At 44.9% G+C, this 23,974-nt stretch overlaps 1 protein-coding gene across 2 annotated transcripts; it reads left to right on the forward strand.

Moving 5' to 3' along the window:
• The first annotated feature begins 1,475 nt into the window (after window positions 1-1,475).
• TEF (TEF transcription factor, PAR bZIP family member) lies at window positions 1,476-23,743 on the forward strand. 2 transcript variants are annotated; one of them, XM_071551853.1, is made up of 5 exons: window positions 1,476-1,820; window positions 11,891-12,217; window positions 13,661-13,881; window positions 14,515-14,726; window positions 16,607-23,743. In XM_071551853.1, exons 1-5 carry the CDS (start codon window positions 1,718-1,720, stop codon window positions 16,626-16,628), a joined length of 885 nt encoding a protein of 294 aa, XP_071407954.1. In that variant the 5' UTR covers window positions 1,476-1,717; the 3' UTR covers window positions 16,629-23,743. The 2 variants fall into 2 exon arrangements, with proteins under 2 accessions (XP_071407954.1, XP_071407953.1); XM_071551852.1 differs by lacking the exon at window positions 1,476-1,820 and adding an exon at window positions 6,034-6,344.
• Window positions 23,744-23,974: the final 231 nt, after the last annotated feature.

Genomic DNA, 23,974 nt, shown 5'->3' on the forward strand with positions numbered 1-23,974 from the left:
ACTGGAAGATATCAGGAAAATACAAAGACCTCCTGTCTGGCAGGCTGTGCTCCAGAAAGGAGAGATGTGAGCCTTTCTCTTGCTCCCAGAAACCAGAATGCACTGACCATCTGCAGGGTCTGTCTGTTGGCTCCAGCTTTGGATGAGTGGAGAACACCAAACAGCCTAGGATTAGTATGGGACTGATCTTCCTGAATGACTTCACCACCAATGGTTGTGATTGGCTGTTTTCTTACATTCCCTCTGGGAAATGGAGGGAGTAAACCACAAGGGAAATACAAAGCGGTATTCCATAATTACTAATTCTACTGAAGCATCCATTGTGTGATTTATGAGTCTGATTAGATTGGGATCTAGACCACAAGGCTTCCTCAGCTACACTGAAATTTCCATCAACCAAACCTGGCTAGGTAATTCTTTCTTTTTGGTCTCTACTGGGTTAAATAAAATGCATTTCCTTATGGGACCAAATGCCATGCTATTATCCCCTGTCACTTTATAGGACTCTAAATGCTGGGCTAGTGAAGTGCTGCACTTTAGGCACAAGGGAAGTCCTACTGACTTCACACAGGCCACTTCCATGCTGGCAGCTATGCATGGTTTTGCTGGGCTGTCCTAGATAGTTCGGGCTCACAGACCAGTGTAAGAATACCAGGTTCCTATCACCTCACACTGGTGCTGTAAGGCTGAGGTTGGCAAAATGGACAGGAAAAAACTGAGAAATAAAGGCACTTCTGTTGTAAGATCACCCAGCGGAAGAGGAGACAATAGCACTTGTAAGATGTTACTTTTCATGCCAGGTTCTGATAAAGAGGACCAGACTTTTATCCTCCTGTCTCCAGTCCTTCCCTCCATGGTAAGAACTTCACTAACTGGAGAGGAGAGGCTTTGTGTGCTCAAGATTTTACTTAACCAACTGTTATCAGGGTATTTGCAGGGTTCATGAACTCTCTTGCTGTACATCGCTGCTCTAAGAGGAGGCTGTTGGCTTTTTGATAAAATTCTGTGCCAGTTAAGAGGAAAAATCCTGCCTTTTGTGGATGATGCACAGTTTATAAGAGGCAACTGCCTTGTGCTGTTATCAATACTGACTTAGGAGGGACATGCAGTAAATGTTGCATCACAGACAAATAATGTTGCTCCCTGCATCTCAGAGAACTAAAAAGTTCAGACGCAGACAGCATGTGTATCTCCCTGTGGTAGCTTGTGCAGCTCGGAGCTCCTCCGAGCCTCCCGAGAGCCCATCAGAGCATCCCTTTGCTGTTGCATTTGCAGCCAACGTGTGTACCCCTGGCAGAGGGCACTTGGGTTTCTTCCCCCTCCAACGTGTATGTTTGTTATAACACCTCGGGAAAGAAGAAGGTGCTGCCTTTACAAAGTTAGATAACTGGCCCAGTTCTTCGCTGTCGGATTGGCTGCGAGAGGCCCTGTAAAACCACGCTGGCCAGCCGCCCCGCCCAGCCCTGCAAGGCTGCAAGCGATTTCCACAATTGGCCACTTCAGAGTGGGAGAGGGGGAGGTGAAGACAGCTGGGCAAACTGCACCTCCGCCAGGCTGCTTTCTTTTCTCCTTGTTTTTTCTCAGCCGGAGTAGTTTGGCAAGCCCACTCTGGGTGCCTCCGAGTCCTTCTTGCAGCGCCCAGGCAAGTGGAGTGTAGTGTTGGCGTCCAGGCACCTGGCCCTCCCTTAGCCCTGCTGGCACCGTCCCAGGACAGGACATGTCAAGCTGCAACACCCCCGGGGGCCCCACTGCCCTGGACTTTCCGGAAGTTCTGAAGTCCCTACTGGAGTATTCTTTACCCTGGACCAACAAGATGACAGGTAGGATTAAGGAAATGTATGCTGGGGTTTCTGTTTTGATTTCTCCTTTGCCTCCTTAGTTGAAATGCAAGAAGGGGGCAGAAGATCTTGTTTGCTGCAAGCCCTTCAAGGGTGTGTTTCCCCAAACTAAGTCAGACAGGGAGTTCTGGCACCGAGCATGTTAGGCAGCTAGAAGGGGAAAAACGGCAACAATGGATTGATTACAAAATCAGTCAGGACTGCTGAGCTCCTGATCCTTTTAATCTCTGTACTCAGTTACTTCTTGGAAACCCTTAAAGATTTGTGCACGGAAAAGGCTTGGGCACAAATCTTCATGCTCATGTAGAAGTGACTTGCAGGACTGCCATTCATGTGGTTCCGTAGTTAATAAACACTGAGTCTCCAGACATTGCCTCTTCCCAGATGCATATTGTCCAGAGAGTCAGGCTGTGTGGGGCGGGCTGAATCTGTGCAAACTTTGATGCTGTAGTTGTTTATCAGTGGAAAGCTGAGGTAGAGGACACAGCAAATGTTGCACTTTCTTTACAAGACCACTTCTGCACTCCTAGGTTTTCCCACTCTTTGTGCAGCATCCTAGAAAACAAATGGAAAAGATCCAGGAGATCATTTAGTTTGGGCTTCTGCTGTGCTGAACAGAGCTTGTGTTGGACTGACCGCTTCTCTGTTGCTGGGCACGCTCCAAGAGCCTACCATGCAACTTGAGTACTCTCTGGTTTTGGATAGGATGCCACATGCCCTTGGCAAGCTGCTTTTTGGTTGTTGTATTTTAATGTTCGCTGGGGGAGGTGTGTGGGAACACCTCAGCTCAACAAGCTTATGTCTAGGCATGAGTAAGTTGAACTCACAGAAACAAACACGCACAGAGCCCAATCTTCTGTAGGGAATTGCTACCAGAACACACAGGCAGCTCTGCAGTCCGGAGGGGCAGCAGGACCCAGGAGCAGAAAAGCCAGACACACAATGTGGAGAGGGACCCTGCTTTTGCTCCAGGGTCAATGGGAGAAACGGGCTGACTTTGTCCCATTCCTCTGCTGCTGCCACCTGTGAGCTGGCTCTCTCCTTTGCTAAGACCACTTGCTAACAGGTGTGATTATATATCACACTATATGAAATTCCACTGTTCGTGGGGACCAGAGCACATTTTTCCAAGCTGACTGATGCCCAGGTAGAAAACAGACCTGGCTGGGAGGAGGCAAGAACAGCCATGGGAGGCTCACTGGTGCAGAGCCTTGCTGTGGCTAAACTGAGTTTGGCTGCCTTTCTGGGATTGCTGCTCTCCACCACCAAGTGGATTGAATTAATCCAAGGGAGGAGTGCTGGCAAGACCTATCTGTTTGGAGTAGAGGGTAGAGATCAATGATTTGCAGGGAGAATAATTTAGTCTTAACTCAACTTGACTTATTTGGCAGCTGAGGGTGCTACTTTGTGGCAGCTTTCTTCCTCAGCCCCAGGACCACCCTGCCTCAGCATCATCTCCTTTAATCCTCAGAATTGTCATTTTTATGCTGCCTACCTCTCCAGGCCAGCATTTGCATCATGGCCTTCTTCCCCCAGAGCTCAGTTCTCTCCTCCTGGGTCTCCATACTTACACACCACTCATCTGGATTTGCTGGCTCTCAGGCCTCTGTCTGGAATGTGTTCTGCTATTCAAACCTCACAGTGCAGCTTGCTGTACATGTTCCCCCACCCTGTGCCCAGCACTGGGCTGCTTGTCACTTGCCTCCCTCCTGAACCAGAACTGGGCTGTTATGCACCAGCTGGCCCTGACAAGACTCCCAGCAGTTCATAGCCAAGGCTGCTGCATTCCTGTTCTCGCACCTCATTGTCCTCCTCTTCCTTCTCAGCCTCAGAGTGAAATAAAATGTAAAACTCCCAGGCAGATCCCAGCTTAACCAAGAAGGTACAGCTTGTGGTGCAGTGCCCACTTTCTACTGGCAATTGCTCAAGCCCCTAATCTCTAGAGGCGGTGAGGAAAAGCTCTCAGGGCACTCTCTCTCATAGCTGGCAGGGCAGAACTAATGCTGGAACAGAGTGATGTGAGAGGGAACCCACAGGAATGCTCCCCAGGAACTCCCTCCCTCCTGCCTTCAGGCTGAGCAGCTAACACTGTCCAGACTAAACCCTCTCCAAGCAAAGTTACAGCCCACTGGTGGTGCAGAGCAAACCTTAGCACAGTGGAGTATGGGTGGAAATGTGCATGGTCGATCTAAAGGGAAAAGCCCTGGCGTAAAAGCTGCTGAGTGGTTTAATAACCTCTGTTCATGTGGACATTACCCAGCAGACCAGTTTCCACTGAGCTCTGTAGGGGGGATGCACGCAGACCCTGTTCCTTGAAGGAGTGTTGAACAGTACTAAGGCACAGCATTGTCCCGAGGGCCACCAGGGTAGGCAACAAAGGAACAAAGCGACCATGAGAGCTATAACTGAATGGGAAGCCTGCAGCCTGCCCTGCTTTGGCTGCATCCTCTTGCTCTGTTCATAGAAGCTGCTCCTTCCTGACCTCACTAGGTTTTGTTCTGTATTGACCACCTATCAGTAGAAGTCTGCCAGGCAAAAGCTCTCTGCGAGCTCACTGCCCGTTGCCAAGCTGTGTGTGGTGCCTCTGTCATGTGTGGTCCAACATCTGTGTCTCATTGCCCTGTGTGAAGTGGTATCTCCCTTTCACACATATGCCTTTTTCTCCTGCCAGCTGAGCTTGGCAAGGCAGAGGGAGTCCATGGGGGACATGCTGCAGCCCTGGAGCACACTGGGCAGCAGAGCATGACCTGTTCTAGCCAATTCTTTCAGCTGGATTTATCAGCCTTCATAAACGATGCATTAACCTTTACTGTTCCAGCCTGTATTGACAACGTGGCCCTTTCCAAGCTTCCCATCAGGTAGCCTTTGTGCAGGAGTTGCATCAGGAGTTGGAGGCAGCAGACTGAGCCTTCCAGCCTATGCCAGAGACGCAGCTGGTGGGCAGGGCAGCTCCCCATCTGCAGAGGTTGGATGGAGATGTACTCTGGTCCCCATGGCAGCAACACGGTGGGGGAAAACACCTCCCCTATGTGCCTTCAAATCCATTTGTTTTCCTGTGGCATGTGGGAAGGGGTTCAGGCCTGATTTTTTTTTCTTTTTGTCACAAAGACCATCAGGGTTTATTAGCAAGGGTCGGGGTGAATCGTGCTTTGCCACCAAAATGAAATGTCAGTTTTGTGGAGGGGAAGCTGAACCAAGAAGATGCCCAAGTGTCTACCCGAGAGGAGGGTGTCTTTTCTGCTGGGACTTACGGGGATGTCTCCGCTTGGCTCCTGTGGCTCTGGTGGGTGCCGAGGGGCCGATCCCAGGGGGATGCGCCTTTCCCGGCTCGCAGCGTTGTGCGGTGGGCTCGCTGCAGCCCGTCCTGCCGAGGCGAGAGGCAGCGGCTGCTGGACAGAAGCCTGTGGCTGCAGCATCTGCCACTTCTGCGAGCGTGTTCATTCTGGGGGAGACGCTCCTCGGTATCCGCCTGTGCTCTCGGGAACGCACTTGGCAACATTTGCTCCCTTTGTATGCTCGGAAGCTTAAATCCCAGCACAGCATTCCTGATGCTGGAGCAAGGGGACCAGTCGGGGAATCACAAGGATTGCTTGTGACCATGACAACTTGGAGAGACGGGCCTTCCCCCCGCAGCCCGCCAGCGAAGCCCGTGTTATACAGGGCACGCCGCTGTGGGCATCGCGTGGGACAGGGGCAGAGTAAATCCAGGGCACGCAGGAAAGGTGATCCCGGGATCCTGAACGAGGATACAGAAGGACTTACTGGAGGCTGTGGCCGGGGCAGGGCGGGGCAGTGGCCGGGCGGGCAGGCTCCGCAGCCGGAGCCGCCCCCTCAGGGCGGCGCCGGGCGCGAGGCGCTGGGCACGGGCGGCCGGGAGCGCGCAGGCGCAGGAGGCGCGCGGCGGGCGGGCGGGCGCCGCTCCTCCTCCCGCGCCCCCGCGCGGCGGTGACGCAGTGCCCGGGGCAGGGGGCGGGGGGGGGCGGGGCGCCGCATACCAATGACCGCCCCGGGCCCCGCCCCCGCACGTGCCCCGGCGGGCGGGGGGCGCGTGCCCGCGCGGGCCGCGGGGAGGGCGGGGCGCGGGGCCCGGGGCCTGCGCGCGAGGGGCCGCCCCCTTTGGCAGGCACGGGCCAATCGGCGGGCGCGGACGGGCCGGGGCGGGGCGGGGCCCCGGCGTCATGAATACTGAAGCACGCGCCGGGCGTCAGCCGGCAGCGCCTGCGCCGTGTGCTCCGCGCTCGCCGCTGCCGCCGCCGCGTCCCGGGAGCCGCAGCCGCAGCCCCGCAGCCGCTGTGACCTCTGACAGCCCGCCCGCCTGCCCGCCCGCGGGGAGTATGCCCGGCCGCGCCGCGCACCAGGAGGCGGCGGCGGCAGGAGGACCGGAGCCCACTGCAGCCGGGGGGAGCGCGGGGGCCGCCGCGCAGCAGGAGCGGCGGGGCCTGGCGGGCGCGTTCCCGCTGGTGCTGAAGAAGCTGATGGAGAACCCGCCGCGGGAGGCGCGCCTGGGTGAGCGCGGGGGCGCGCGCGTGGCCGGCGGGAGCGCGCGGCACCCCCAGGCGAACAGCAGGCCCCCCGCGTTCCCCGCCGACACCTGCCCGCCCCGCGGCGTGTAGGGCGGGACCCGCTGGGGCACGGCGGCACTGGCCGCGGGGGGAGCGCCCGCTCGCCCGCCGGAGAGCCCGCACGGCCGGGCCCCTTCCCTCCCTCCGCCCCCTCCCTCCCGCCCTCCGCCCGCCCCCGGCCGGCCACGCCAATGCCGGCCCCGCGGCTCGCTCCCGCCTCCCGAGTCGCGTCCCTCGGCCCCAGTGGGTGCCCGCGCCCGGCTAAGCCCAAGGCGCGGGAGCGAGGAGTGGGCAGCGGCCGGACCTGACACGCTGAGTTTGGTCCCTGCGCTGCCTGGAGCCTCCCTCGCAGTTGGGAGCAGCAGCGAGAAGGTTTCGGGTCTTGCTTGACCTTAATGCTGCGAAGTTGCCCGATGAGACGCGTAAACAGGAGATCCCCTGAGATTAGGTTGGGTGATAATCCAGCAGGGTATGACTGGCCGCACACGCAGCCCTGCCCGGGCTGGAGCTGCCGCTCTCCCTCCCGCTGGATGTGCAGAGGCAGCTGTGTAAATAGCAGCGCTGGGGCTTGCAGTCTGCCTTGCTGATGGCACACTTACGGCTTTTTTCTTCATCTGGCAGTATTTTTGCCTTTCTGAGTATCAGTTTCATTTCGAGGAAGGGCTCGGGATTATCTGCTCTGCTACAATACCCAGTGTACTGATGCATAATAAAGTAAGCCCTTACACTTTAAGAATTTTGATGTTGAGAATCGTTTTTCGGAACAGCAGGTAATATCCAGGGTAGACCACAGTATAAGCAAGGCTGGCAAGGCTGTTCCCAGTGAGGATCCTGGTTATCTCATATGTCTAATACTGCACAGTACCTTGCAAACATATACATTCTGTGATTCTGGTATTTTTTTTTCTTTCTGCATAAAAAAAAAAATTCAGCCTGTGGTAAAGGTTTTAGTTATGTTGCTATGGTGCAGGATGCTGCAACACAGAGAATCTTGAATCTAGAAAATTATGGGCTTTATTAGATATTTCTGCACCGAGGCCTCTGTAAAGGCGATGGTGCCAGCAGGAACGATTTCAGTTCACGTGTAGAAACAGCGATGGTGGCTGCTGACAGGGATATGGCGACTTGCCTTGGAAGTGATTTTTGTGCCCAGAATCACATGATCTAGCCTATGGAGATGTGAAATTCTCAAATTAATATGACTGTGAGGTAGTGCATTTTTCTAAAATTAGAAACATTTGATAGTTTTACTAAATGACCCCGTTCCAGCTCAGGAACATGTTCGACTTGAGCCTCTTAAGCCTACTAGTGAGTCCATTGCATCTTGATTACCTCACGCCGTCCATGATGTGATAAAGTTCAGATTCTCTTTCTTAAAATTTCTCCATAGGTTTCCTTAGTTCACCTTGTTCTGTTTCACTTCTCGCTTTGTGGAACTTGTTGCTTTCTGTTTGTTTTGATCTTTGATGCTTTTCTTGTTCGTGTTTGCAACACAAAAGAAAGAATGCCTTCGTTGTCAGCAGGTAGCTACTCCTAATTTTACAGGAGGCTTGTCAGTAGACTTGTGATTCAATTGACTTCAGAGGATCATTGTTTATTTTTTGTTCCATTAGCAGTGTAGTGACACAGTCAAAATGTTAAATACTGACTAATTCACGTTGTAGCAGGCTTTCTGAGAAAACACCCTGTGCCTTTTGCGTGGAATGCCTCTTGACAAAAATACAATTTTCTGCCTCAGTCTGTGAGAAATGGTATCAACTGGCTGCAGTGTCCATTTATAGGCTCCACCGCTACCTGTGGGTGTTCCAAGTGCCACGGGTAATTTGACTACCCAGTAAGCAAGCAGGCTTTCTAATCCTGAGCAACAGAGGAGGGAGGTCAGCCAGTTCCAGCAGAATGCCATCCCCTTGGATGCCCTGCCATACACTGGGTATGGCTGACCAGCCTTCCTGGGGGTTGTTGCCATGGACGTTGTAGGGGTTAATGAAATAAAAATAATGATCTTTTTATTAAAAAGAAGTCTTGTGGGTTAAGGGAAGAGAATTAGTATTCTGGAGCAGGAGTGTGGGTCTCTTACATTCCTACTGAGCTGCTGCATACTCTCCAAAGGATGCCTTAATCACCAGTTGCACTGCTGTGACAGGAGGAATAGCTCAACATGCATCACAGCAATGGGCATCAGGGGTATGGAACCCTACAACATGTCTTGTTCCATCGTCACAAGTGGGACTAAGGATTTATGGAGCAATCAGCCATAGGCTATATAGTGTTTTCAGTATTATTTTTACAGTATTCTTTGATGAACAAGGGGAAGTTTGTCAAATAAGTGTTTGTTCTGTTTGTGGCTGGGTTAGCTCTTGACAGCTGTGGCCAGAATCGTTTAGTTGGGTTTTTTTTGTTTTTGAGTAAAAACTAGGATGTGAAATAAAGCTCTTTTCATGCTGCTGCTTTTGGCTAAAACAGCAGTAATTCCAACAGTTCAGTAACTGGAATGGTCTACTTAAATTACTAAGCATAAACTGGTGTGCTCCCTGTTAACAGCAGATGTACAGCCTAGTTAATAGGTCACAGTAGCAGAGTGAGGGGGCTAAATCAGACATGAGCCATCAGCTGCAGAAGTACAGTCCAGATTTATCAGGGTGACCTTGAATCGCTGCAAATGGAGCCTCTTAGGATACTGCAGCTCTACTGTCAGGTAATACCTGGTTACACTATAAATATCTTAAGAGAATTAATGTTTCAGGTCCCTGTGCTTAGGCCGGCAGAAAGGTCTCCCTCAAGATGCAAGAAGTTAATTAAGGTTTCATTAGATATTTTGCACCCAAACAGGATGTTGTGCGGCAGAAATAAAGATTAAATGAATTGAAAGCCAGTGGGCAAATGTCAATGCAAAACTGATCTTGCAAAGGTTTTATCATTTTATGTATCATGTTTGAAATGCATGGATACCCAATATGTGTGTTAACTTCTGTTTTGCTTCAGATACTGTTAGAAGTGAAGGAGAGAGAAAGAAATGGCATAGCTAAACAAAGACAGCACTGGGAGCCCAATGCTTGCCATTTGTCAACTTGCAGCAAAAGGATAAAATATTTCAGATGCTTTTCTCATGGGGAGGAAGGCTCTAATCTGGTGGAAGCCAGGGACAATCACAAGAGGAAGCTGGAGGAACCACAGTTTTTCCAGGTTACTGAAGGACAGCAGGATGATGGTCCACATCTAAAAGGCACTTAAAGATCTGAGGAGAGCCACGTACTTCAGTAGCGTAGTCTTTTAGCATCTACCTTCTGAAAAACATTTTTAAGCCTTATATTCAGTCTGCTAATCACTTAATGTTTCTTTTCTCAGCTCTTGGAGGTGTTGTATTAGATGTTGTGAAACAAGAGCACTGATGGTTTATATTAAAACTGACATAATTTACAATGGTATATTATTGTTTCAAGAGTAAAGAATTGTTTTTTATTTTTAGTTGACATTTTGACTGGATATTTGCGAGATTTTATCATCTTAATTAAACCCCAGTAATTTACAAAGAATTCACTGTTGTCGCTTGCATTTGTTTTGGTGATATGTTTATTAGGATATCATCCACAACCCAGTGTAAATCTGGGTTTGGTTGTGCTGGGCACTGTGCAAACCATGGAGAAGTACACAATCTGTGATTCACAGGTAAACATTGGTTCCAGTTTGGTGGGGTGTGCTTCAACAGTAAGCAAAATCATCCTTATTATTTGGATTAGGTACTGTTTCTTTGCTAGCTTCAAACAGGAACTGTTTAGAAACATTATGGTGATTTACATCATGACCATGATGACCTTTGCCCAAGCAAAGGGTAGGAAAGTTGCAAAACTCCCTGCAAAAAAGGACTTTATAGCAGGAATAGGAGCTGGGAGATGGCAGTGCAGAGGCACCAGTGTGAAGTGGCAAGGGGAAGGCCAAAAGCAGCAAGGTGATGCTAACAAAGCTTAGGTCCAGGAGCCACTGGTCTGAATTTAATATGTCCTTCAGGTACTTGCTCTCAGTCCCAGGTCAGTGGCTAGTGAATTCTTTCTGGACAGGTCAGTTTAAAATCAGTATCTTCTTTTGTATAAAATGTTCTGAGTATGGCAGATAATTTCCTTTGTATGACAGCACTATTCTTTAAGCCATAAAAAGCTGTTTCAGTCTCAGTTCCACACCAGCTAAGGCAGCAGCGGAAGGAATGCCACTTCCATCAGAATAGGTTTTATATAAATAGGCTTTTCGGATTTAGAGCAGAGTTTCACCCCCACTTCCACCCCAAATAAAGAAAAATGCTCCTTTAGCATATTGTCTAGAAAACCCTAACGCCAAAGATTGGTGCATTTTTGGGGACTAAACTCTGTAAGCACTGGAGATCCAAACTGGTCCCGTGTATGTCCTTGGAGTCTCTGTTCCATTGAGCTGAATATTTGTCGGCTTCCATGGTAATACCCAATTTTAGTTGGTTAGGACACGACTGGTTCCTTTTGATGGCAGTGCTGGCAGCACTAGCACTGCTTCTGCAATGCCTCTTCAGTGCTGATAGAACTGCATGGCTGCATGGAGAACTGGATCAGGGAAATTACTTGGATTTTTAATTTTTTTTCTGCCAGCTTATTTTTATATCTTAAATTATGTAATTATTCCATAACTTGAGTTTTCTGCTTGGATTCTGGCCCAGACAATTGTTAAGATTCAGTAGCTATGGGGAACACAGAAATAGCCATTTTTCTGTGGTATGTGCACTGTAGCACAGTAAATGGAAGAAAAATTCATCAGTCTCTTGTGACTTGGGGGTGGGATGTGGGAGTATTCCTTATTAGACATCTCCCCAAAGAGTGAAAATGGTATGTAGGTACTCTGAGCTATCTATAGTGAGCAGCACTCTGAGCTATTGCTTTGTGTGGACATGCTGAGTCATTTCAGAGAGAAATGCTTCTAAAATGCTGAACAATAGACATTCATGTCTCTGGTGTCCTGTGGACCTTTTGACTGGTTTTCAAATGTATTCTGAAAACTGGTATTCCTTTCATATTTGTGTTTAAATTATTGTTCTGTACCTTCCTTCTTTGTGCATAGAATAAGCTGCTCTGCTTCCTCGGAATTTTCTTAATGGCTTCTCACATAATCCTGCTTGGGGACACTCACTTTTGTTGTCTTCTGAAACGGGAACGTGAAAACCAGGCAGTTTTGCAGTGACTGGTTAATAAGCTCCATGCAGTACTACATCACACTTTGGAATGCTACCACAGCAAAGATGCTGGTCCTCAAGGCTACTCAAATGCCTGTGGTCCAGCCATCCTGGGGGGTTGGAGCATTACATGCGGAGTTACATGGGAATGCATGGATGTTACTTTTCTAAGTCTCCAGATCATCCCATAAGGCAGAACTGTTAGATTTCTGAATTTCCTTTCGTGGGCATTTTCTTAGACTCTAAAACCTTGAGTCTCTCCTGTGTTTCAGCTTGTACAGTGACCTATTTGTATCTTTCAGATAAAGAGAAGGAGAAAATAAAGCTTGAAGAAGATGAGGCAGCAGCTGCCAGCACTATGGCAGTTTCGGCTTCCCTTATGCCACCCATTTGGGACAAAACGATTCCTTATGATGGCGAGTCTTTCCACCTGGAATACATGGATCTGGATGAGTTCCTGCTGGAGAACGGAATTCCTTCCAGCCCTACGCACCTGGATTTGAACCAGAATCCACTCTTGCCTGTTGCTGAGCTGGAAGGAAAGGAGTCTGCCAGTGCTTCCACTGGCTCTCCTGCATCATCCTCTTCCACTGCAGTTTACCAGCAATCTGAAGCAGCCTCCAGCACAGGTAGATAGAACAATACAGGGCTCTGAGGGACTTCTGTTGTTCTTGTACTAAAAGGTGCCTCTTCAGATCAAAGAGGAGACATGCTAACCTCAGGTTAAGTAGCACAAACATGCTCAATGTAGAGCCTTAGTCCATATGTCAATTCATGAAGATGCTGCCTCTCCTCTTCTTCTCTCCCTCTCCTGTGAAAAAATGGGTGTGTGTCTATCAGTGTACACTCTGTTTCTCTTGAGACTAGAAGAGCTGAAACAGCAAAATGAACTATTTGATTTCTTGGTACTGCTAATCTGGTGGGAAGCTGGACATGTTGAGGAAATATTTTCTCAGGTTATTTTAGAATAGATTTGATAAGTTCTCACAAGTCATGTATGCTGCTTTGGTGTGCTGGGGTGAACTTACGTACCTCAAATAACAATATTAAATAGAAAAACAATGAAGCAATCTTTTTTTGTGGTAGCTTGGGAAATGTGAGAACAGACACTTGGAAAAGGTGTTTTAATGATGCAGTTTGATGTTCTGTGGTGCTTTGAAGTAAGAATGGGGGAACACAGAAACAAAACTGTACATAAATGGTACTAGGAAACTTGTACTCTACATTTGTAGTATTGAGATCTTCTCTGTTAAAGAATTCAGCAGTTCAGTTTGCCCTAGATTTGGAATTTAAACATGATAGCCTCTGAATTTTTACAGTACTATTTTATGAGCAGGCTTCACAGAAAGCATTTTGTTCTGGGCCTCTTCTGTGAGAAATAAAACATGGAACTCCTTCCATAAGTCATAGGGTGTGGCTTTTTTCTGGGTGGTATATGAAAGAACTTATTCATTGATCACTACTGCAGATTGCACTGACATATGCAATTCATGTATATGAAGTTTGTAAACAATAGATTAATATGATAAAATTCATATAGACACTGTCAGTGTCAGACAGTCTGTTAGGACATTTGTTGCTATGTGGCAAAGAAATAGAATCCTGCTGCATTTGTAACAAACTTTCTTTTATTTAGCTATTTCTTTGGAAATAGAGTTGTCTGACCTTTGAAGGTTCCAGGAATTGGGTCTCTGGGCAGGCTTGTTTCTGTAGGGACTTCTGTGGTATAAAACTCAGGCTGATAAAAGTTTCTCCCATCTTTGTACTGTTGTAGGTGCTTCTTAACTGTGCAAAGCATGTAATTTTTGCCAAGGCAGTATTAACTCCTGTCCTGCATCTGTCTACTCATGTCTGTTAGTCTGGCGAGTGTTCCTGGAGTTCTGTTACAGACTGGACTGTGAACCCTCCCTCTGTACCAGCAGCAGCACAGCACCCAGCACACCGCAGGGAAATACCAAATAATACTATTAAATACTGCTCACAACAGGGCAATAAACAGATGCACAAGTTGGCTTCTTCGTTGACTCTCTACATCCTGCTGAATATATTGTAACTTTTCCTGTTGTTGCCAGAGTCCCCACCACAAAATGAGAGAAACACTCCCAGCCCCATTGATCCTGACTGCGTAGAAGTTGAGGTGAATTTTAACCCTGACCCTGCTGATTTAGTGCTGTCCAGTGTGCCTGGTGGTGAGCTCTTCAATCCTCGCAAACACAAGTTCACTGAAGAGGACCTGAAACCACAACCTATGATTAAAAAAGCCAAGAAGGTTTTTGTCCCAGATGAACAAAAGGTAACAGATTTATTGCTGCAAACTTCTGTAGGCCTTGATGAAAGTTTCTGACTCTCTGTGGAAACACTTTGACACACACAGCTAATGCAGTACACCTGTATGATTGGGCAGAAGCACTGCCAAGAATAGAATTGGCAAGCCAAGTGCTGTGCTTGCTGTTTTGGAGGTTTTGGTATCATGAGATAATTACTGGCCAGGAGCAACTGATCATGCTATAACCAGAAATTAAAAGAACTATCAAGTCATATCCTCATCACCTGCACTTTTGAAGGCCATTGTCTGTATTTGCCCAGCATTATGTGTGGTCTGGATATAAGCAACCCAGACAACAGGTTGTTTTCTGTGCAAGTTCATTCCTGAATGGAAACTAAGTAAAGGGAGCATTTTAGTTGGACAGCTTCTTAGTACCCAAGTCTCCTAATCGTCTTGGTTATAGCAGTGCACTTGGTTTATCCTAATACAAGACTTGTGTAAGGATGAAATCTTACGGTACTGCATAGCCTCCATTTTGATGTCAGAGCCCTGCAAACCTGTGGAGGAAATTCCCCAGTATAGTGGTCAGTGTGAATGTCATTATACAATAGAGAGCTGTCTCTGATACAGTTGTCGGTTTGGCATTGTTTTTTATTGCAGGATGAAAAATACTGGACAAGACGAAAGAAGAACAATGTGGCAGCAAAGCGTTCCCGGGATGCTCGGCGACTAAAGGAGAATCAGATCACAATCCGGGCAGCCTTTCTGGAGAAAGAGAACACAGCCCTGAGGACGGAGGTTGCAGAGCTGCGCAAGGAAGTGGGACGATGCAAGAACATTGTTTCTAAATACGAGACCAGATACGGACCCTTGTAAGCACACCCCTTTTCCCTGTTAGGGCTCCTTGTTCTAGCCTCTTAGACTTCTCTGCCTTCTGTAGAGACTCCCAGAAATAAAGTTTATGGAGGCTTTGCCATTTTGCATCTACATTAAAAAAACCCAACAAAACACAAACAAACCCTGTTTCTGTTGGCACAACTTGTTCAAGCCCTTTCCTGATCATTGTGTTGCCCAAAATCTGTGTCTCCATATTTACAACTTTGTTTTCAACACTGATAGAGCGTTTTCTGATGTCATATGATAGAACAGATTCACCTGTCTGGAGGAATAAATGTGGATCCCTCCTGACTGGACAGGGCTTTTACTATCTGTTCTGATCTTCATTTTAAGTGGAGAAAGAGCTTAGGAGACTCTTCTCTCTTTTTTTTTTAATTTTCAAACTCTCGTTCTTTTCTCCTCCTCATTCCACTCACCCCTCCCAGTAAAAGTGTAAAACATAATTTTAGGATATAAGTAGATGTTGCTGGGCAGCATCATGAAATTGTTTCCTCTCCCATTCAGAGGCACTAGAAAGTACCTGTTGTATAGAACTCTGTTCCTGTTGAAGAGGAATAGGGGAACCTTTAGGACAGGAAGACAGCAAAATGTTCCATCTCTTGTGAAAACAGAAGTATTGCGAGGTTAATTCATGAGTGTTATGCAGAACAGTCACCGCAGTTTCGATTGAAATACCATTCAAATGTCTTGGTAGGTTCTAATCCTGTGTAACTTGGAGAAACCAAGTGAATCACTCAGTTTACAGACAAAATAATTTGCTGTGGGTTTTGGGCTGTATTTCTATGAGCACTTCTCCTTTTTTCCTTAGAGGGACTTCCCTCTTACACTGCTAATAAAGCAGGATGTTGCACTTAACTGAGAAGGGAGATTTAGAAAAAGAGGTCTGGCTCATTAGGATGAACCTTAAGTCCCATCTGTTAAAAAATGGCTAGTACCTTATGCTTTGGAAGAAGGGGCTTTCTTTAAGAAGTAAACAAGCCACTGCTACTTTACTGCACCTTACCTGTTGTGCAAGAGATTGAGAAAGACTTTTAGTCCCTTGCCTTGTGAACAGTCAATGGGATAAGCTACACTCACTGTAAACATGAACACTATCTCTCCTGTGTAGCAGCATATCTGGTCTCTCTGTGCTTGCTGGTTGTCTCTCCAGCATGTTTCCTGATAGGAAATTAGCACACAAGACTTGCCCGCTTGGAAGTAATCCATTCTCAGCACCAAGCACCGCTTCAACAGTATGTGGTTTTAGAAGAAAAAACATGTTGTGTGTGATGTTGGGACCTTCTGCATGACTGCAACTGCAAGAACCAGAAGCTTTACCAGAAGTGTATGTCTAGAAGTCCTCTTAACAAGAGATGCTGTCTTAAGATAGTGGCTGTGTCAGAACTCTTAGGCTATGCTTCCTGGGGTAATATTTATATTAAGGAGTAAATGTGGGATAGAAGATGTTGAGGCTAGTTTGCAGTTCATCTGTTGAAATCTGAAAAGTATATTAAAAAAGCATTGGGATATATTTTCTATACTAAAGACTTCTTGGCTAGCTTGTCTTCTAAACATAATGTGGAATTTTTTATGAGTTCAGACCAATTGTGTGTTGACTTCTTAAGGAAGTGGAGAAGCAGGCTAATCCAGAACACTTAATGTATGCTTTGAACTATCTCCCCCCTCTGTTATGCTCTTAATTTGATTAGAGTGGCTCTTGATGCTGCAGTGTTTGTTGGTCTAATTTCTTCCAAACACACTAAAAATTGTCACCCTTTTAGCAGGGGTTTTTCTTTGACAGGGTGGTGTGTGGTGGTGATGGTGGGAAGTATGTTACAAATAAATTGTCACACTTAACACTTTGCTTTGTTTAAAGTGACTTATCTGATTCCGAGTGATGCAACTTTAAAGACTTTTAAAAACAAAGAAACTAAAAAGCACACATGAATCGCCAGTCTTCAGAGTGAGCAGTGAAATCTGTGAGGTGTCCCAACACAAACAACTGATGATGACCCTGCCTGCCTCCTTGCCTGCAAGTACCCCATCTGACTACCCAGGGCTGGGCATGATGAAAAGTGCAAAGTCTCCTTAATTCTGTATATGACTTTCTTATCTGTCTTTCTCACTGTAACTATGAACTACAATAAGCTTACCTATTGGGGTTTTGTCAAGACACTCAAAGTTCATGTCTCAAAGTCTGTTGACAGCCTGTGCGAATAGTGACTCTTCGTTTTGGCACTCGAGTGGAAGAAAAGAGGGAGTTTCAAGTGAAAGTGTCTGTGTATATAAAGAACTGCTATGTTTTAAGACTCCTTTCCCTGCAGTAGAATGAATTTTATTTAATACTGCAGCTCACTTCTGGTACAGTGTAGCTAATTGTGGAGTGCTGTGAGTGCAGAACTACAGACACCAGGAAAACAGCAGTCTGTGGTGTGTGAGACTTCAGTGCAGAAAAGTACAGCAGTTGTGTTTAAACAATGCACAGTGTGCCATACAGAGAGTAATAAACCTCTACCAAATGACCCATGTACCAGTAAACCTGGTGGCTTTCCTGCTCCACAGCTACACTGCTGTAACCTGCCTTTTCCTTTAGTTTGTTTCTGAGGCTCACTTCCTGTTATGGTATCTTGCTGAAACAGGACCTATTCTTCTGTTCACGATTTAGCAATCATGGAAAAGGTGCTATTCTGAGCTGCTGAACCCTGAGACTTTTGGCAGTCTGAGACTACCAAAGGAGTATTAGCTCCAGCAAAACAATGGCTATTTAGCTGCCAAATTACAGTTTTCTGTCTCTTGACAGCGGGAGAACTGCAGTGGTGAAAGAGTACTTTGTTTATTGGTTTCATGAAAGTGAAACAGCCACTGATCTCCCAGAGTGACAAAGGGCAGCTTAAGTATCAAGAGCCATGGTGCCGGGTGTGGGAGGGTGGATGAAACCTTGGACAGCTTGCAGGGATGTTTATTGTGTGTAGAAGATGGAGGAAGTAGGTGGAAGTTCCGTTGTAAGAGTTCCATCAGCATAACAAGAATCTGGTCTTAAAGGAAGTTTCAAAAGGAAGAAAAAAAAGAATTTCTAGGAAAGGAGTACAGGACCAGGTTTTAGCCAAAATGGAGCTTGTAGGACAGGAGTGTATTCACGCCTGGAGATTGATAAATAGCATACACCTCAAGAAAAATAATTTTGAAAGCTTTCAGAAGCACAAGTGCCAAAATTACGAGGCATGACTAGTTACCAGCATAGCTCAGCGCTATCATGTTGAACTATTATTTTGACTTTGTGTCAAGAGATTCCACCCCTAAATTCAGAGCAAACAGGCAAAGAGAAAAATGTGAGAAGCAGCAGATAATGCTGCAAATTTAATTTTTGAAAAGAAATATTTTCAAAAGCCAAGATTCATAACCAGTTTTTGACAGCATAATCTTTGTAAAGAGCATATATATTAATTGTAGTTACTGACCTAGCATTTTAATGGACCATGTTCTGAAGTCAAGGAAGTGTTTTTAACTTTTTGCTGGTTACCAAAGTATACTTATGAGTGTGTTATTATAATTTGGGATTCTGAAGATATGAGATAATCTTGGGATATTCTTATCAAATAAATGATTAGCTTAGTTCCATATTGCCGAAGTGCTAGCATATATCTCTACCTGTATCAAGTACTGCTGATTGGGACTGATATTTTTGGTATGTACTGGTTTTTGTTTTGTTGATAAAGGCCAAACCATGGATTAAAAGCAAACAGGCAAACCAGCAACAAAACAAACAAACCTGACAGCATGTCAATGTAGCAACTTTTTGCATTCATAATTTCTAGATTTTCAGTTAGCTTTGGCTGTTCTTTAAAGTCATGCTTCCTGTTGAAATCACAAAGCTAAAGGGTATTGTAACTGGGCAAGGAGTTTCTAGTCCTTTGTTTGGATCTTACTGTGCTTAGGAATATCTTTTAAATACTTACATACTGTGTACAGGATCTGTTTTTTGCAGAATGTCATGACATTTTAACAGCAAAATAATTCAGTCAGTGAGATTAGCATGTGCAATTCTATTGTTTTATTTCTGTTGTATTAAAAGCTTATGTAACAGAAACTAACAGTGAATGTTCATTAGATCTTTCTCTGAGAGAAGACTGTTAGCAAACTCTTGTGCTTCCCTGTAGGACACTGCAGATTTGCACATTCTGTGATTCATGTGTCTACGGGTTGCAAAACTGGAAAGTCGCACTTTAGGGTGAGCGCGACTAACTTTTGTAGCTGGAGAATTTTTACTTTGTTTTGTTTTGTTGAGAAGCAGCATCTTTAAAGGTAGATGAAAAGTTATTAACTATTTAAAGGAGTGCAGATATTGCCAGACAAAAACCACTGGCAAATGCCGAATTCCTTCCTCTGTTTTTGCAGTCTCAGGAAGTTTAGTTTATTGCTTCAGAGCTCTCTGCTCCTCTCAGAACAATTAGCTGTATCATCTTATTTCTTTGACTGTAATGACAATCCTATCTGTAAGTGGTAACTTGGATATGTTTTCATAATGGTCATAAGAAGACCAGTATTCTTTTAGCTCAGTTTGAATATTAAATAAATGCTGAATTGATACCATTAGTCTGAAGTTCCGTAGCCTTGGAATATGCTCTGTAGAGGCCATAAGTGTGCCTGATGCCAACCTATCCCATTCCAGCCATAAAGGGACCATCTCCAAGGGGAGAGAATAAAGGGAGTATGCACCTTTCAGCATCACTGCAGGGATTGCTAGGAAAGAGAGCAGCTTTTGACAGAGATGTACTTTCATTAGCATGTGGATTGACATCAGTATGGCCATTTCACAGTATTAACTCTGAAATATATAAACTGTGGATGAGAGTTGTGGACAATGAGTGTTACCTTACTCTACAGAAGAAACGGGCTATGAATAAATAATGCACAACATTTAATACAGTATTGCTTTCATATATGATTTTCTAATCTACACATAGTTATATCTCCTTACAATAATGTGGGTTTGTATCTAAAACTTCCCTACAAGCTTAATCTTTCACCTGTTGCCAAGATCTGCTCCCACTGAAGCTGGTAACAAAGAGCTCATTAACTCCCACAGGAAAAGTCTTCACTTGCACATGGTTATTGTGAAGTTTGAGCAAGTGCTGGAGTCATGGGTGTCTTTGCTTTACTCTGGAGCATTCTGTGCTGGGAGCAGATGGATGTATCTCAGATTGCAGGTGTAATGTTGGTAAACTGGTCCTATCACTTCTTCATCTAGTTAGTGATAGTTTTGGTAGTTTACTATAAACTTGTGTTGGGAGAAGAAATGCTTTTTGGTTTTTTTAAGCGACTTTTTGCAGTTCCTCTAGAAACATTTTATGTCTTTTCTGACAATTCTCCATTTCCTTGCTGTGCTGTTTGGAAGCCCAAGGTGTTCTAACAGTATAAATCACTTTCAGCATTATCTGCAGGACTGTTAATAATTGTACCAAATTAATTTCAAGTTGGTAGATGCAGTAGAAGGCCAGCAGCTTTGGGAATACTGTAATAATAAACCACTTGTGCAGAAAAAAGTGTGTTTTTGTAGGTAGCTGAAATAATGGGTCTGCACAGAAGACAGTATTGCTGCTTCCTGAGCATAAAAAGGCTCTGTTTCTTTTGATCAGGTGTTTTCATTTCTAGTGATAGAGAAGGTATCTTGGACCTTTGTAAAATCCAGACAGGCTTTTGTTCTCCTTCTAGTTTTAACTAAGTGCAAGATGAGAAATGCAAATTTGCCTTAGTGCATAAATCTCCTGGTTTTGGCAGCATACATCTAAATCCATGAAGAGCAGAATCATCTGTTAGTGCTAGTGTTTTGCCTTTGCAGCACTACAAGACTCTGCCTGGCTTTCTAGATGTTCAGATAAGTACTCAGATCTGTGTATCTGCCACTGTAAGATGGTGAAGATAGATAAACTCACAGTTAAAGACTGGGAGAAAGATAGAATAGGCTTAACTGTCTTCTGTGGAGATGCTAACATAATGCTAATGGAGAAATTACAGTGATAGAATTCCTGCTAACGCAGATTTGTCTTACAGATGTAATTTGTTAGTTTGATAGTCTGCAGTTAGTTTGACAGACTCACCCTAGTGAGTCACTTTTGGAATGCAAAAATCTTAAAATTCAGACAGCTACAGGGAAAAAGGAATCCTTTGTGGAAGATCCATATATAGAGAGACATAGATACTTGGCAAGGAGAGCAAAGAATGAAAGCAGGAAGAGGAGAGTAATGCAATAGTCTGACCTAAGCAAGATTGCTAAAACTGTCACCTCACTGTTTGGCGACTTTAGGCCAATTTGGATCCCATCAGTTTAGCATCAAACTACAGATAAGTACCTGTTTAGGTCTTGAAAATCTCCTTTTCTTGGTCTCACTTCCACAGTCCAGAAGAAAGTGAAAGGAATATACAGATAGGAAGGAGAGTTACTGTAGAAAAGCATGAAAAAAACAGCTGTTGCTTCAACTAAGTGCACTGTTGCACTGGACTTGACCTGCCAACATGAACTGGTAGTGCTGTGTCATGAGGAAATAACCACCCGAGGCCCCGATCTTTTAAGGCTTCAATTCTGCTGTCGTTTCTGCATGGGATGAGCCCTTTATCTGCAGAGAACCATGTGGACTTCACAGGATCAGTTCTTGAATGTGAAGCTCTGCCCAGGCAGTCAGCTGCAGAATTGTGTCATTAACACGCTGTCAGTTGTAGTTGTAGGGCTGTTGATATTAAGTGTTACTTGGGTGCCTGTTACATAGCCAAAACCCTTGTTACTTCATTTTCCTAACTAAGGCATGAGCAGAAGCCCTTTGCTGTACAACATCTGTAAAAAAATGAAAAACTACTTCACATACATCTAGTAAATTAAGGCATGTGATTTTGGTCTGTGGGTCTCAACAAACTTTGCTCGTGTACCTGCCTGAATGTTTTCTTAGATCTGCAGCTATGTCTCAGTGAGAAGGTCTGGTGGGATTTGTTTTCCCGAGGGAGCACAACAGCAGCTGTCACTGTCACGCTGCAGGTGACCGCCTGCTGCTGGCCAGGATCAAGGATGGATGGATGGATGGATGGATAGATGGATGGATGCATCCTCCGCACTTTTATGTGAAGTTGTCTGAAATATGGTGATTAACATGATTATTGGAATACTGTATTTTGTATAACTTAGAACCTGTAAATACACTTTTAAAACGAATATGTCCTATGAAGTAATAAATAAGTGCTTCCATTGTAATATCTGAATATTGTTAATGCTTCATGTAGCTTGATTTGGGGTTATTTTTTCCTAGAGAACTACAGAAATCAAAACAAAGATTGATGTTGTGGAATTCTAGTCTAGTTGTGATGCTTTCTATCAACAAAAAAATGTTTTAATAATAATAATGATGAGCTACTTAAGCAGAGAAACTGAGATTTTGAGGGAATTGATTCTCTTCCAGCCTTTCTTTAGCAGTAGTCACTGATTACATTCATAGTTGTACTCTTCCCATTCTATTCGCTGAACAGTTGATTTTTTTGTGAGTAGCATTTGGAAAGTGGCAATATTAAATTATTTTGTAAAGCTTAGTGATTGAGGAAAACGAAAGCTGGGTAGGTTTTGTTGGGTGTGTTTTTTTAACTGTTCTCTCTTTTGGCTCAAACAGATCTGTGCCCACCCCTCCTCCAGACTGCAGCAAGTGAGTGACTGTTACTGGAGCTCATTTGTGACCTAGGTAGTCTACATCTTTATTAGTTCCATTATGTACATAGATGACACAGGTTTCCTGTGGTGTGGAGAAAGAGAGAGAAAGTGATTAATGACTTGTGGTTTTGCTGAGTACATGTTCTGTGGATGCTGCACAGCTGGAATTTTCATCAGCTTTCATGACCTTTTCTATCTCGTGTTAAAAGGAAAAAAATACAAAAGAGTGGAGTGAGAATCATGAGCAGTCTGCTAGGAAATATGAACACCTGGGTTTTGAGGAGGAGGTGAGATTAATTCATCAGCCTTCATGTAAAGGGATTGGCCTGTGATGACACTTTCTCCAGCCATAATGTAACTTCTTTGTCTTTAAGGCTGTACTGGAGCAGTCTTCTCTGGTAACAACTCCACCTGCAGTGTTTCATGAATGACAAAGCCACATCTTTTGTAGTGGGCAGAGACAATGGCATGTCTTTTTATTTTCCTCTATTTCTTTCCTCCCCTCTCAGTGTTTCTAGGCTGTAAAATAGCTATGAAACAGCTAAGCATTCGTGCAAGTTATTCCGAAAACTCTGTTCCTGTAAAGCTTTTTCAGACACAGAGTTTTTAACTAAATAGTTTGAGGGAACTCCTATCTGCTACATTTGGCCTGAAATTCTGTTGCCTCTTGGATAAAAGTATTTTTTTGTCTTCAGATGTGACACTGATCTGCCCCATTCAGTGGGATGGATGATAAATCTGCACAGTATTTATGTAAGTCTGATCTTAGTTTTACTGTGTGTTAAGTTGTTCAATCTCATGGACATTGGTCCTTGAGGTTGTCTGTATAATTCCTGTAGCTGCTTTTTGAAGCAGTTCATCAAGTGCATTTGAGATCATCCTGACTGAAAGATACTATGGAAGTGAAAGAGATAATAAGGCTTGTAAAGCAGCTGGGTTAAATTGTATTGCCATAAATGGTTTTAATTTATATATGAATCTTCTGTCCCCAAATGCTTGTTTTGTACATAAACCTAAACACTCCTGGCAGCTGATGGGTGAAAATAAAGGTGCTTAAACAGCAATCTAATGAGGAAAGGGCATTTCACTATTACAGAGTTGGTATTATTTTATATTTCCATTTATTACACTTTTTTAAATGTATAAACCACAGATTTGAATTCTCAAAGTCTTCAGCTTGGATTTTGTGAGTAGTTTAAATCCTCTCACCTCTCTGCTCGTAACTGGTTTTTCAGAAAAAAAAATTTGTTTAAAATGTAAAATTTTGACTGTATTAAATTCTGTTAGTACCCTTCCTTTTTAAGAAATAAAATGTATATTCCACTATGCTGAGATCCAGTAGTTTTGTTCTCTAGATAGCACACAGTGTGCTGTACATACCCACTGCCAGCACTACAGCTGCAATTTGCACTGAGGTTGGTAGACACTAAAGCAGCTGATCACCTTTGGGGAGTAGGTTCTTGCTGTGCATTTCCCATGTGTTAAGTGCACTGGTAACAGGTATACAACTTCCTGATGTTATTTTCTGGATTAATTGATTTCAAAAACTTTACAAGG

Source organism: Pithys albifrons, chromosome 3, assembly GCF_047495875.1.
Source record: "Pithys albifrons albifrons isolate INPA30051 chromosome 3, PitAlb_v1, whole genome shotgun sequence".
Taxonomy (NCBI): Eukaryota; Metazoa; Chordata; class Aves; order Passeriformes; family Thamnophilidae; genus Pithys; species Pithys albifrons.